This window comes from Acanthopagrus latus, chromosome 9, assembly GCF_904848185.1.
Source record: "Acanthopagrus latus isolate v.2019 chromosome 9, fAcaLat1.1, whole genome shotgun sequence".
NCBI lineage: Eukaryota > Metazoa > Chordata > Actinopteri > Spariformes > Sparidae > Acanthopagrus > Acanthopagrus latus.
In genome coordinates this window covers 28,660,777-28,675,628 of record NC_051047.1, presented here as the reverse complement: position 1 = coordinate 28,675,628, position 14,852 = coordinate 28,660,777, and the positions used below count along the sequence as shown (strand labels likewise).

Sequence of the window (14,852 nt, the reverse complement as noted above, 5' to 3'; positions counted from 1 at the left end):
CAAACATCCACAGTGTGACGGCACCAGACTTCAGTTCAGGTGTTTTTCATCTGGAATATATATTTTCTTGTAATCTATCTAATCTCTGGTGTTAAATGTTGCTGACAGAGATTCAGTTCACAGCCGGCTGATGATAAATGTGATGTTTCTAACAGCCAGCTGGAGCCAGCTGGACTCAGAACATTTAGTTATTTCATTAGTTTGATGACAAACTGACGCTTTTTTTTTTTTTTTACTTTAAATTATAGAAAATTCAGATAATTCCTGAAAAAATCAAAACACAAACTTCCAAAAAAAGTCATAAATATACAGGAAAAGAGAAAAGACCTCAGATAGTGACAATATCTGAGATGATCATAATATACATAAATATACAAGAAAAAAAACAGGGTTATTGTCTGAGATTATAAAGTTACACATTCATGAGCAAACAAATCGGAATAATCTAAGAAATTAAAAAGTTATAACTGTCAATATTCATCTTGTCCTCGACCTTGTTGTTAAGTGTTGATGAGATGATGTCGTTCACTGAGCTTTAACACAAAACTACACAAGGTTTGACTTTAATTACAACATCATGTGTGAGATTCATGACAGTTCAGACCGGATCAATACTGTACCTGATGGAAACAGGAAGGGGCGGGGCTTCACGACTCCTGTTTCCTCCAGTGGTTCAGGTTGTTGTTGTGTCAGGAGACGGTTTCCATCCCTGAAGGCTGCTCACACACACACACACACACACACACACACACACACACACACACACACACACACACACACACACACACACACACACACACACACTCACTCACTCACAGCTTTCATTTATTTTTCCACTCAACAAACACAGAACAAATGAATCCTGCGTGTTTCTCCTGCTGCTGATTAACTTTAATCGTCTTTGAATTATATCAATATGACGTGAGCTTCATTGAGCTTCGACCACAAATGTGTTTCAGAGAGATCTGCTTTGTTAGTGTGATGTGTTGTTTCCTGTGATAAACTGGTTTACGCTCTACAAAAATAAGATGCAGAACTTTTTATTTGCATCACATTTCAGTATGAGCAGTGAAATCAGAGCTGAAGGAAGAAACGAGAAACTCTGTAAAAACGTTTTTATTATCTCAGACTATACAGAGGAACAAAGTTTGTGGACAGAAGAATTAATCCACGTCGTCTGGTCATTATAAACAAATAAGCTCCAGGAATTTTGCTTTAAAAAGCCAAATTATATACAAATCAAACCTTCCAAGCCGTTTCCCAAATACACAATCTGTTCCTGAAACAGCACACGAGTCAGCCGCGAGTCGCACAACACGTCAGAGGTTGTAAAACATGTTTTAAAGTCATCTTTGAAGCGCACCGCCGTGGATTACACACAATCTTATTTTACATTTGAATAATTACATTCCCTGATGCAAATACTTAAGGTGCCGTACCAAAGATCAAGAGAGAAGAAGGGAAGAAGAAGAAGAAGAAAAAGGAAGAGGGGTGATGTCAAACCCAAAAACCCCGATGATCTCATTTTCACCCATTTTGTGGTAGAATGTTCCAGACGTTTTAAGACCGTGTGATGAGCTCTGACGGGGAGCGTTAGCACAGAGTCTCACGGCCCGCTCTAAACATCCTGTCTGAAAACCATTAAAAGGTGGCTTGTGGAGGTGCGTAATCGCCCCGTTCACCAGATGGGAGTGACTAATTTCTGGCTGCACAAGACGCTCGGTAAGTTTCCACCAGCGTTTTACGGGTGAACGAGCTCCCAGTCCGGCCCGGTGCTGAGCGGAGCGGAGCGTACTGGGTGTGACTGCTGGCTGAGAGGCAAAACACCCCCAAAAAAACAAGGTGTGCAGAAGATTTTCAGCTCTTTGAGACAAACGGACTGAACGGACTCGCCGTGCTCTGGTTGAAACCTCAGAGCTGCGACACAGAACGTTAAATTAAAGCCTGTTGCATAATGAAATGTGTTTCCATTCAGCCGACAAAGAGCCGCAGCTCAGACGTTACAGGCACCATCTTGTTTCCATATCCAAGTGTTAAGACACACAGTCAGAAAAAGTGCATTCAGTGCCAGGACGCAGAATAAATCACGCTAAAGAAAGCAGAACATCAGCGGCACGCTGGCGGCCGCTAGAGGAGGACCAACTTTTACTTTTACGTAAGACTTTGTGGTCTGGTGGTTAATTTCAAGTCTCAGGAGTTTTGCAATGTGGCATACTGGTGATTTACAAAGTATAATCTAATGTTCCTCTGTGCAGGAACAGAAAACAATGAGACTCGAGCCGTGACAGTAAACAAAGCGTGAACTTGGAGGGTCACATCAGAACTGAAATGCTTGTGTGAGAAAACCTTTATAAATACATTCGGCACTGAAAAAGTAAAAAAAAACAAAAACAACAAAACAAAATATTTCATTGAAGGCAATTTCTGTAGTTTGCTGGTAGCTGGTTTTCTGGTTTTCAGTTACCACTTCCTGTCTGATTTGCGGCCTTTAGGACGACGTTATCTGTGCTCTAACGAGAAAGCTACCAAGTGACCAGCTTCCATGATTACACCCGGAAAAACAGAAAGGCAAATCCAGCGAACAACGCAGTTAATTGCAGATAATTAGCAGGTTAAAGTGGTGGTAGCTAACAGTGGCTAATGTCAGCGATCACAGCTAACGTTAGCTCACCAAAGAAATCCTGCAAGTGTGTGAACTCGGCTCTGTTTCAAACCGTTTGGAGTTATGAACCTGTTAGAAAAGCCTGTGGATAAATTAAGAAATAGCTCATCGTCGATGTTTTTCTCTGGACCTTTTGATGAGTTTGATGAGAGTTTTATTACAAGGCCGCAAACTTAGGATTTCTGGAGAATTACTACACAGTAACTCAACAGTTTTTGCAGCAGTTTTGTTTCTCTGACACTGTTTACTTGCACACAATCCATGCAGAAGTGAAACATATACAACACGTGTTGCACACAACGCTGTGCGACTGTGGATCCCAGATCTCCGACCGTCTGATCCAAACAAACTGAGATCACAAAGCGACAAATCTGCTGCGACGGCGAAAAGGAGATGAATGCAACCACACACACACACACACACACACACACACACACTCAGACACACCCATGCACACACACACTCTCACACACAGACCCAGAACAGTCCTGAATGATCAGTGGAACAGAAGTGTTGGCTCCGGATCGTGTTTGTGCGAGCAGCTTTAACAAAGTCTCTCACAGGATATGAGCTGGAAGCAGAGAGAGAGAAAGTAGAGCCGTTCTGAACTCGCTCGCTCTTTACTCGTTTGGTAAAAAAATATCCAGAAACACACACACACACACACACACACACACACACACACACAAAAACAATCAAGCACCTCATAATGACGTGTTTTTTTCTTCACAAACAGCTGCAGAGCGACTGAATCACGTCCATCACGGTTCTGAGAAAAAAAGCTTCCCTCACTCTGGGCGCTGCCAACTTGGCTTTGAGCGGGTTCAGAACTCATCCAGCTCGTTAAAGAGAGTCGGAGTCATTGTTCTGATCCAAACAGAGAGAGAGCTGTTGGCTGGTGAGAGAGAGAGACAGACAGAGAGAGAGAGAGAGAGAGATCGTCCATTTTAACCTGTTTCAAAACAACTTGTTTTATTAGACCATCTGCAGTCAATAAGCCCAGCTGGAAACGGGCCGCTCCAGAACAGCGAGCCTACTGCGCCTCTCTGTCAGCTCATACCACAGCGGACTGACGCAGTCCTTGTCTTTTTTTGGTTTTCGTGTAGCTCTTCTATCTTTTTGAAGTTGTCTTTAGATTTTTCTGTAAGTTTTACTTCTTAAATATCCTCACAAAGCCGCTCAGGTCTCCCTCCCAGACACAACAGTATCATGCGGCTCTGGTGCCGGCGCTGACCCCGACTCTGGATTCTCTGGATCGGTTCCAGCCAGTGTTCGCTGCAGTCAGCTGCCACAGTACATCTTGTTTTTTCTTTTTTTTTTTACGATGCTCTATTGATCCCTGAGGCAGGAATGTGTCCTTGTTGCTTCCCTCCTCTCCCCGCAGCACCTCGTTCACTGAGGTCCGACAGTATTTCAACATGTAGGTGTTGAACACGATCTGCCACATGTTGCAGCTCAACCGCATGCAAGTGAAAAGAGACGATTACGTAACCCGGATGTTCTCCGACGTGGCAAATCCTTTCGCCCACTAAAGTCTGGATTAACCATCGAGGAGGGAAATAAAGGGACCAACCTTAATCTGTCTCTCCCAGTCCCAGAACCAAACCAGAATCTCTTTGCTGGGATCCTACATGGGGTTAATTAACTGCTAGTCCTTATGAAATTCACCACAACCATGTCGAACATTCACCTTTTCACCAAAGAAAGAAAAGTTATCCTTTTTCATTACGCAAAGAAAAAAAGGGTAGTGAAGGGTGTAAATAAGAAGCTTAAAACGTGACGACAATCCTTCATCTAAAAGACTACGTGACCATCAGTTAACCAAGGCTGGCTCCGTTACGTATAACCCAGGAAGAGCACAGCAGCCAGCCAATCAGGAGGGAGCACAACAGCTGAACAGTGCGGTGTGTTTACTGGGGAAACTGCAGGTCACAGTAGTGACACCGGAGGAGAAGCGATTCTACCAAGCAGACCAACCACAGCTGCTACATGTTCCAGTTCATGTGCACGTCTGACTGATGCTCCGCATGTACGTGAGCTGAGATCCAAGATGGAAACTCAGTGCTCAGAAGTGTTGATGTTGCTGGTGACTCCTGGTTGATTAACTGTTTTCCTTCCAGGGAGTTTGATCTTTAGGTTTGACAAGCAAAGATCTTTTCTCTGTGTCCACTGGAAAACTTCTGGTCACTCAAAACAACTGAAAAATGAAAGAGGAAAACACTGAATGGCTCCTGGTGTAAGTCAAGTCTCTGCAAACCCCGAGGTCCCAACCTGATTTAAATAGGGTGTAAATAACGACAAGATCTCGGGGCTTCTGGAGATTTAAACCAGTCGAGCTGCATGAAGCTATTTTCTATTCTAACATGTTGGAGGGGGAGACTATCTGCACTCCATCATTTTCAGACTCATCAAACTCGTCGAAATTTCCTTCCTGTAATTCATCAACTCATAAAAACAAAACAAGTGCAGCCATTCAGAGAGGCCCAGGTCTCTTCCCTGCTGCCCGACACATCTGGCAACACCTGGATGGGAGCTGACACCCAGCTGGATCTGGATCCTCTCATGGCTCTCTGGGAGCAGGCGTGCGGTTTATCCAGGATATTGTTCTAGCAGATGGCCGATCAGTCTGTCTGGACGCTCGTGGCTTCAGTTACACTCGTCACAGTCGCCCGTGTGTCATCTGATCTCGCCAGGGAGGCTTCAAGACCAGATGTGCACAGATGTGATCAACACAAAACAAAACAAAAAATCAACGTAAAGCCACCTCCAGCTACCTGGTGTTTCAAAGGTAAAGGGAGAGCGGTGTTTACGAGCACATCTGCAGAAAAGAGTCGCTAAGTGCTTCATAAGAGTTACAGGCAAAAACTACCGGCTCCTATCTGGACTAGAAGTTGACTCGATAACTGGAGAGCTTTAAAACTGAGCCATGTTCACACTCTGTGGACTCACTTTCTGGAAAAGTGACCTATGATCCGTTAAAGCTGCTGTAAGCGTCGTCATCGTTGAGCTTCCTGTCCCTCCTCTCCACGTCACCACACTCGCACGACTCCTTTCTTTTCGTCGAGGTGGCTCTCTTCCTCCTTCTTTAGTTTGTTAGCTAAAGCTGTCGCCGGGAGCTTTCCCCAAGAAAACAACGCTTACAGCAGCTTTAAGTCACTGCTAAAGGATGTAACCATTTACAAAGCCACCAGCTTTAAACCACTTTATGAAGAGTGCATTACAAATTAAATACTTAGGCGCCTGAAGTTGCACCAACATCTGCAATCAGAAGGTGAACGTGCATGTGAAACACTCTCCTGTGTATAACCATGACAAGAGGAAAACGTTTGTTCACGTTGTTTCTGTAAAGCGTCACCTCTAACTTGAGCACACGAGCTGGGATGATGTCACTACAGCTTTCAAACCTCATGACTTGTGTTATAGTTTGACAACTAAATATCCTGCAGACAGACTTTGAAAGAATTTGCAGCTGGTGCGCACGCTGCCAGAGCTCGTGTCCGTCTGCTGTACGACTGCAGATATTTTAAACACAGCAGCAGGAGTAAAAGCTCTGAAGTCAGTTGTCTCCTTGAAGAAAATGCATCAGGGTGAGCGAGAGGAGCCTCTCTTGAAACGCTGCTCAAGGCCGGAGTGACAGCAGCCAGTCATACATGAAGTTCAAATATCCCACAGAGAACAAGTCAGATGTGCAACTTTCCCTTTGCAGAAGGAGAACAAAAAAAAAAAAACCCAACATCCAGCTGTGTCCTGTGCGATCGCGCCATGTGTTGCTGAGCGGTTCCTCCACTGAGAACTTGTTGTCAGTAGATAAATGTGAGGAGCAGGTTCTCCGGAGGCTCTGCAGCCGGATCACTGGGGTCTGCAGGGACCTCAGGTGCAGCAGAGGGCGGCAGAGGAAGAGGCACAGCCAGGTGGGGGAAGTCTTTGTAGAGGGAGTGAGCAGGTGGTCCCACCACAGTGTAGGCCTTCAGGGCTGAGAGGCCGTTCAGCACGGCGACATCCAGGAAGGTCACGTGGGAGGAGGAGGAGAAGTCAAAGGAGAGGGCTTCTATCTCCGCTGTGAGCCCTGCTGCAGGGGAGACTGTAATCTCCTGGTCGGGGTAGGGAGCTTCCGGTGCTGCGCTGTGGATCCTGAGGGTCCGCAGACCGAGCAGAGCCAGATACTGACTGTCCATCGGTTTTACTCCGCAAAAGGACAACCGCAAATGGCCGACCGTCCTCCTGTTCAGCAGCTCCTCCAGGATCCAGAGCTCCTTCACCCACACGGTGACCGGTCCTGGCTCCCTGAGCCCAGCAGGGGGCAGAGCGGAGCGCAGAACGGTGTGACATCTGCAGCGCGAGTTGGCCAGCGCCTCGTCGCAGTCCGCGATGGGCACAGAGCAGCTGCAGTTGCGCAGGTTGTAGCCTGGAGCGCCACCGTCGAACAACAGCGTGGAGTTGACCGTCAGAGAGGTTTCAGGTGTGGGGGCGGAGTTTGTTGTCCGGGTGACCGGGGCCAGGAAGAACAGCAACCACAGTGACCATGGCAACGAGGCAGAGGAGACTGTGTTTGGAGACATCTCCATGGAGATCAAGCAGACTACATCTTCACCAAGTGGACGGACTGGACTGTAGAGAGACGGACGAGGCTGCGGACAGACAGGAGGACAGTTAGCATGTGCAGGTACGAAGAGGGACGGCAGAGCGACTTCTGCTAAATACTGACTGAGATCCCAGATGGATTTAAAAAGACATTATTTACATGTGCATGCTAACACTTTTAGCCCAACGGCTACAGTGAAGATTGAATCTTAAAGAAGCGCCCAAATCTTCAGCTAGTCCTCAGATCCTTCAGCTGTTTACGAGAACGCTGCGACTCTCCTGACTTTGCATCATGAGTTTACACTCTCGTGTGAACTGTTCCTTTAAAAGAACCGAACCCCAGCAGGATCGGACCTTTACTCAGCCCTCCATGACTCACTGCAGCACTTCCCTTAAAACACATGACACACAAAGAAAGTCTCTCTCGCTCGCTGCCCTGCAGTAACCTGCTTCTGCTTTGCATCTGTATTTTTACAACATGTGGAGGCCAGCTCGAGACCCACAGCCAGCTGAATTCAACTCTTTATTTCCAGTCCAGCCCTGGCACACACACACTCACGCACTCACACACACACACACACACACATAATTGAGCCACTTAGTTCTTGCTCTCCAGTTTTACGGGGGAGAGGTCCTTCCAGGCCCGAGGCTACTGCGGATGGCGTTCGGCTGCTTGTAAAAGTTCCTGCGCCGCGCTGCAGCGCTGCGGTGAAACAGGCAGCCGGCCACATTAAATGTTCAGGAATAATGAAACACTGGTTTCTTTATTTCCTCACTCGGGAACGGTGGAAAAGTGGCCTGAATAAGCACTTTTCACTTCCAGAGTCAACTTTTCCCCCACGCTTCTTTTCTCTGAGCGAGACGAGGACTTTCCAGCGTTCAGGTTGGACACATTCGACTTGATTGTCTCAAAAACCAGGTCTGGAAAAAGAAATCCATGTGATGTATTTCGTACCAAAGACATAGTGTTTTTATATTTTAAGTTGCCATATTTACTCTGGCTTCTTTTTGCTTGATAGTCGACTAGAAACCATCTCCTCTCACTGCTGGAGTCTTCTTTTCTCAGCTACCAACACTAAGAACTGAGATGTAGGAAGTGAAACCTTCAGGATGCTTTTGCTCTGATATATATCTGAGCAAATCATTGCTTTCTGCTACATTAATGCTTTAATATTAATAAAAACTAAGATGAAGCTCCATGAGTGTGATTGTACTGATTAAAAGTCTTTGAGAAGTTTTGGGGTTAGGGTTTGTTTTTCAGCTAACTAACACATTAAAGTTACGTCATGTACATCAAGTGATTTCAGTTGAATATCAGACGTACATTCAAAATGAAGTTACAAGAATAAAACAATTAATTTAACACAAACCACAATGTTTTCCTGAACCGAACCAAATAGTTTTTCTTTCCTTCAGTCGTTTGGATACGAGGATGTTTGTTTTTCTTGTAACATTATGACTTAATTCTCTAAAAGTCTCTGATTATATTTTATGTCTTTCGAGCTGAACTCAGTGAAAAAGACGACGATCATTATTTTAGTGAACGAGCGAGTGAATACAGATTGTGAATAAAGAAGCTTGTAGGTTGAGTTTTTTTGACATTATTAGTGTTAATCATCTAAAGTGATTAAAAACCATGCTGACGTGTTTCAGGTTGATGTAACCTGTCAGCATCACTGGACTTTTTCCTCCCTCGTGTGAAACTGGACGTCAGACATTTGGGATGTACACTGGAATAATTAACAGCTTTTCAAGACATCTGCACATTTTACTCTGTTCCAGTTTCTCCAGGAAACACTTCCCCCTTTTTATTCTCTGCAGCCCCTTTACGGGTCACGCGGGACATTATTTATAGAAATGTTCTCTGACTGTTCTCCAGATTTCTTTGTCAGATTTTTTCCCAGAATGTGATTAAAAAAAAAAGAAAAAAAACAACAACAAAAAAAACAGTACATGAGTGCTGAGTGTGTCATGGAGGATGTGAGAGTCAGAGATGTTGCTGGTGTTCAGAGACGAGAGCGAGTCGGCTTCAAATGTTGTCAAAGTCGTAACTGGTCCACATCTGAGACAGACGAATCACAACAGTGTCTACTGAGAGTTTCAGGTCGGTGGAATGAATCTCAGTCCTGAGGATCAAACTACTGTGGAGGTAAAAGTAAATAAGGGTTGTGAGAATTTGTGCGTATGTCATGTAACTGTGGAGTAAATATGAATGTGTGTCGGGGTTTCCTTGGTTTGTTGTTTTGGTAAATGTTGGTGTGAAAAATACATGATTTCCATCCAAACGTTGCACAAATTGTAACAGAAAATGTATAATTTTATGACGTTAATGGGGCAGATTCTCCAGCCTGTGTCATTAAATGTTTTAATTGCATAATTAAGGTAAGTAAAATAACTACAGTCGATCCTCAAACAATCAAAAACTATGTGGAAAAACAGAAAAGACACAATAGAAAATAAGGTTTCAGTCATACAGATTTTGTTTTTCGTCTCTTCAGCTGATGTTAAAATCTCGATTTGACTTTTCTTGGAAAAAAGGAAAAGTTAAAAGTTTAATGTGTGTTTCTCTTCATATATCTGATTTGAGATTTGAGGATTATTTGTGCCTTTTTAAAAACATTTTAAATCTTCCATATCAACATCTCTGGTGACTCTTAGTCGGTCGGTGGACCTGAAATCTTCTTCATCGGGGACAAAAGCACGAAACTAAGATGCTGAAGGGGTTAAAGTACAATTTGGCATTAAAGTCCCATTTCTGGTGTCCTGACGGTGCTTCTATAAATAAACGTGACTTCACTGTGGTTGGTTTACAGTAGCAGCTGCCCTCCATACACACCGCCCGTCCTCCCCGTCCTCCACCATCTTACCTCACTGCTAATATTAGTCATCGTCTCTCCAGCTGTTCCCAGCGTCTGGCGCTCCCACACATTATATCACCCGCTTTCTCTCTCTTTCCATTCGTCTGTCCTCTCTCTCTCTCTCTACCAAGCCCATTTTCTTTCTTTCTGTTTTTACTTTCCTTTCCTCCATCTCCATCTCTGTAATCCCTGCTACGGGGCTGCAGCTGCAGGACCGGATGCTGGCAGGCAGGACCGGACTGAGCTGAGCCGAGTGCGGAGATGAAAATCAACCATTAAAAAACACATTCCACAAGGTTTTAATGGTGATGCTGCATGTGTTTTCATTGAAATCCTTTCTGATTCTGTTGTTGTCTGTGAAGGATCCAGACAGAGAGCGAGAGAAGAAACCAGGAGAAGAGTTAGTGTGTTTGTGAGAAAGCGAGGCGGCCGGCGGTCCTCGCGGCTCCAGCTTGTTAAAGGAGAGGCTCATGCATTCCTCTGACATCATCCACCGCAGGCACCAACCCTAATCCTCCCTTCCTCTTTCTCTCTTTCTCTCTCTACACCTCTCAGCTCCACTCGTCCTCCATCTCACCCACCTCTCCTCAGTGTCTCTCTCAGCAGCTGCAGCTCTGAACGGGTTTCAAGTCTAAAAACTGTGAATATGCATCAAAAGAGATCTGATGCTGCAGTGGAAACATATAAATCTCAGATTACAGTTCATCAGAGGAAATGAATCATGGCGTCGTCCTGTCAGTAACAGATCTGATGGCGAGCTGAAGTCCTGCACGTGTTTATTTCATAGTTTCCTTCTTGTCAGCAGATGAAATGATTAAGACGTCTTCACACTGAAATCATTAAAGAACAACAAGATGTTGTTGCTGCATCGGTTTGTTGAGCTACAAGCCAAGATTAGATTAAATGAGATTATTTTAGCCTGGAAAACGGGTCATTTTCATTATCTGGCTGATTATCTGGGCTGATATTCAGCATTTCTATGATTATCTGTGTTTATTGTGTCTGATTGCACATTCATTTTGGCTCCGATCACATAATCAGTGTCATATTACGTTCACATTATACGCTTTAGCTGAGTTTAGCTGAGGCTGCCGAGCAGAAATGTTTCAGGACACCCGGAGACGATCGTCCTGACCAAACAGGCACCTTCAGCCAAACCGTGACGTGTTCTGACCCTAACAAGAGGTTTTTATGTTGCAACCTAAGCAAAGTGTGAGAGAAATGGAAAACCGAAACAAACTTGAAGTTGCAACAAAAGTTTTAAGGTCCTATTTGTACGATAAATTAACGAATGAGACTCAAAAATAAACTTTTCTCACAAATGGGACCTTTAAAATTATAATCAGTCACAGAAGTTTGGTTACAGAAGTTAAGCTCCGTGCCGACATCTGTGAGAGCTCATGAAGAGAAACTGTGAAACACTGAGGAGCAGACGGACGAACACTAAACTGAAACTTACAGTAAAGTCAAGCAGAGCTGCGTTAAATATGAATTAATGCCTCAAAATTGCTGCATGAATTTATAATTATAATTCAGTAATGACCTGAAACAGCTGCAGTCATGTCGGATCATTTGTTGGTGGTTTTGGTTCAGCCGTGTGGATGTAAATACGTCACATCTGTGAAGCTGCTGGAGCTGTAAACAGTCGAACATACAGTTTGTTTAATGAAGTGTAAATAGTTCATATTGTGTTTATACGTGTTTTACCCATAAAGCCTGTTTCCACGTCTGTAAGCTCGTCTCAGGCTCTCGTTATATAATTCCTTCTATACGTCTGCAGCTGCTGACGCCCCCTTCATGCATTTTTTCCTGCATTACTCCCGACGGGGTTTGTTTTTTATTGACTGTTGTACAGTAGAATCAAGTTAGCAGGCTGTAAAACTAAAAACTCCAGAGTCTCATAACCCGACTAATCTCCAGGTCGGATTCTCCCGAGTGTGAGAGCGAGGAGAGCGGCAGTATTTCAGCCAGGAGTTTGGCAGCCGGAGTCAGAACACAAACAAGTGTCAGAGTCACACAAGTGATATAAGTAGTATTTACAAGTAGTACAGTGAGATTAGATCACTGTGACTCCATTTAGTTTCATTTAAATACATTTAACACAGGTATAAAACACAGGTGTCGTAAGAAAAGTCTGATATTAAATCAACAGTGCAAGTTTAATTAAATCATAGATAAATATTTTCAAAGTGTATCTGCTCTGATATTCAGCAGGTTTCCATTGGAGTCAGCGTTTTATTTTAAAGGAGCAGTCTGAAGGAAAATGTTAATGAGCAGAGAAACATCCTCATTAGCTGAACAAACTAAACAATCGAACTCTCTCTGACTTCACAGGACAACTTAATCTGTACTGTTTTACTTTGTTTACTCTTTCTAAATAATCTCTCTGAAATTCTACGAAGTCTTCTTTACTTCTTGTCCAACTTTTAAAAGCTAAATTCAACCAGTAATATGAGCCATGCTGACATATACTGGATTTTACTACTGATATTAAGGATATTAAGGACGTTTTAAAGGTTTGACTTTGAGTTTTTGATGTTTGGATATCAGGAAAACTTCTAAACAGTTTCTTTATTCAGTTATGGAAAAGATAAATATTCCTGAGTTTGTATTATTATCACATTAATTATTTTTGACTTATTTTTGAATTTCTTCTCCAAAACTACATAGTTCCCCGTGAGAAATAATCTTTATTGTGCGACAAAGAAACCATTTTAAATAGTTGGTTAAGAAAGTACAAAGAGGATCAGATTTATGTGGAGAATTAAAGTCAGAATTACGACTTTATTCTCAGAGGAAATACGATCAGAATTCAGAAATCTGTTTTTTTTTTTACAAGCCTCAGTGAATTTGTGTCTGAACTGTTTGGATGTGAGACGTGGCGTTCCTCAGGGACGCGTTATCGGACCTCCTCTGTTTTCTTTACGTGTTCTTTCAGAGTTTCTCACCATCGTTACTGACGATACACACCTGTACACATCTGTCTCACCTGGTTCTCTGCATGATCTTGTTGCCCGTCTCACTGACATGAACAACTTAATGACTGGAAATGTTTTAAAGATAAACGATAACAGAAATGCTTCTTGTAGAACCGGGTGAGGAAGGACAGACTCATGACGGCTTTTGCGAGACACATTTCACAGATCTTCGATTGATTTTAGATTGTGATCTTAAATCTGATCAGGTAACAAAAACATACATTTATCATCTTAGGAACACTGTAAAAATGAGATAATTTTAACCCATAATGATGCTGAAATGCTAAAACATGCTTTTATTACACATTATTCAGATCAACATCAAACTTTTTTTCTGCTCTCCATAAAACTTCCACCAGAAAACTACAGATAATTCAGAGGGAAAGAGTCTTCACTCCATTTTCTGACTGTATATTTTAGAATTGATTATAAAGTCATCCTCAGGTGCTTTTATTTTGAAATGTTTAAAAATCAAACAAACAAATTTCCCCGTCTACGGGACATTAAAGGATTTCTGATTCTGATTCTGATCTGGTGAAGCTGCTTTCTGCCATTTCAGAAACTGAGGATCCATCTTTCAAGTTTGTCTTTTAACGTGAAGTAACTTTTATTATTTCAGTGTTCGTTAGATCAGGATTTTCACATTATCATTATTATTCTTATTATTTCATCCATGTGTCTGTCGGCTGTATACATCAAGTTTATATCATGATATTAGCTGCTTTACGAAGGTAACTGGACATATTTCAGTGTCTTGAAGACGTTTCAGCTCTTTTCATGTGATTTTGATCCTGTTTGGTACAAAAGTCTTTAAGGATTCAAGAAATATCATGAAAACAGACGCAGCGATGTTCATTTTTTAAAAAGAAATCTCTGCTTCTTTAAGATCTGAGTGACAAAATAAATACATTTACTTAAAAACAACAAAGTGAATCAGATATTAGATTAACAGCACCGTTCATTCTCCAGTCAGCTGACAGAACCAGAGTCCGGTTCATCTGACAGGTTACATAACTCGCCTGTCTTTAGGTTCCTCACTGGTTTCAGTGTCCGTATGATCCTCAGTACAGAAATATAACCTGTTTGATTCACAAACATCTGCAGAGACGACTGATGGAACAGATCTGACATTTTAGCTGCAGGACAGAGTAATAATGGACTTACATGGACGGCTCAGTTCTGGTTCTGGAGGCATGCTGCTGCTGCCGTCTGGATCCGGGCTGATCTATCCAGCTTCCTCAGGCGGTGAGAGCAGCAGCTGCAGCTTCCACATCTGTCTGCAGGTTGACCGGAGAACCACATCTGTCTGTCTGACAGCAGAGGAGAGAGAAGCCGTCAGGATGGAGAGGAAACGAAGGAGAGGAGGACGAGGACGGACGGAGAGAGCTCTCACTTTCAGGACACTGGATGGACTCAGACTCTCGGTCCATTTTCACTGACTTCTTCTCATCTCTTTTTTCTCTTTCCCTCTCCTCCTCTGCTGGACCCGCCTCTCATTTTCCATGGCGGCACTTTTCCCCCTCCAGAACAAACAATGACTGTGTTTGCTGCCATCTTGTGGCCCAAAACACTCCATCACAGCTTCACAACACCAGATCAGCTGCTTCCTGATGGATCGCTGCACTTGAACTAAACTGAGGATGTAGATTAGATTTGTTGGGTCACACTTTCCAACCGTGACCTTGAGAAATATTTTAGATTTGAGGACGGTGTTTCCTGCATGATGGAGATGTTTAAAGACTGAAAATAACAAAATAACAAAACACAATCTTA

At 43.2% G+C, this 14,852-nt stretch overlaps 1 protein-coding gene across 2 annotated transcripts in view; it reads right to left on the bottom strand.

Annotated features, from left to right (window-relative positions):
• Positions 1-1,100: 1,100 nt before the first annotated feature.
• The window catches only part of LOC119025585 (uncharacterized protein C21orf62 homolog), a 100,356-nt gene continuing 86,604 nt past the window's right edge, over positions 1,101-14,852 (bottom strand). Inside the window, exons 3-4 of one of the 2 annotated variants that reach the window (XM_037109281.1) lie at positions 14,244-14,389; positions 1,101-7,290 (exon numbers count right to left, since the gene is read on the bottom strand). In XM_037109281.1, coding sequence (XP_036965176.1) covers positions 6,463-7,227 — 765 coding nt within the window. In that variant the 5' untranslated portion in view covers positions 7,228-7,290; positions 14,244-14,389 and the 3' untranslated portion in view covers positions 1,101-6,462. Of the gene's footprint in view, positions 7,291-10,110; positions 10,903-14,243; positions 14,390-14,852 lie in introns of those variants that run through there. The other variant, XM_037109280.1, reaches the window with a different exon arrangement.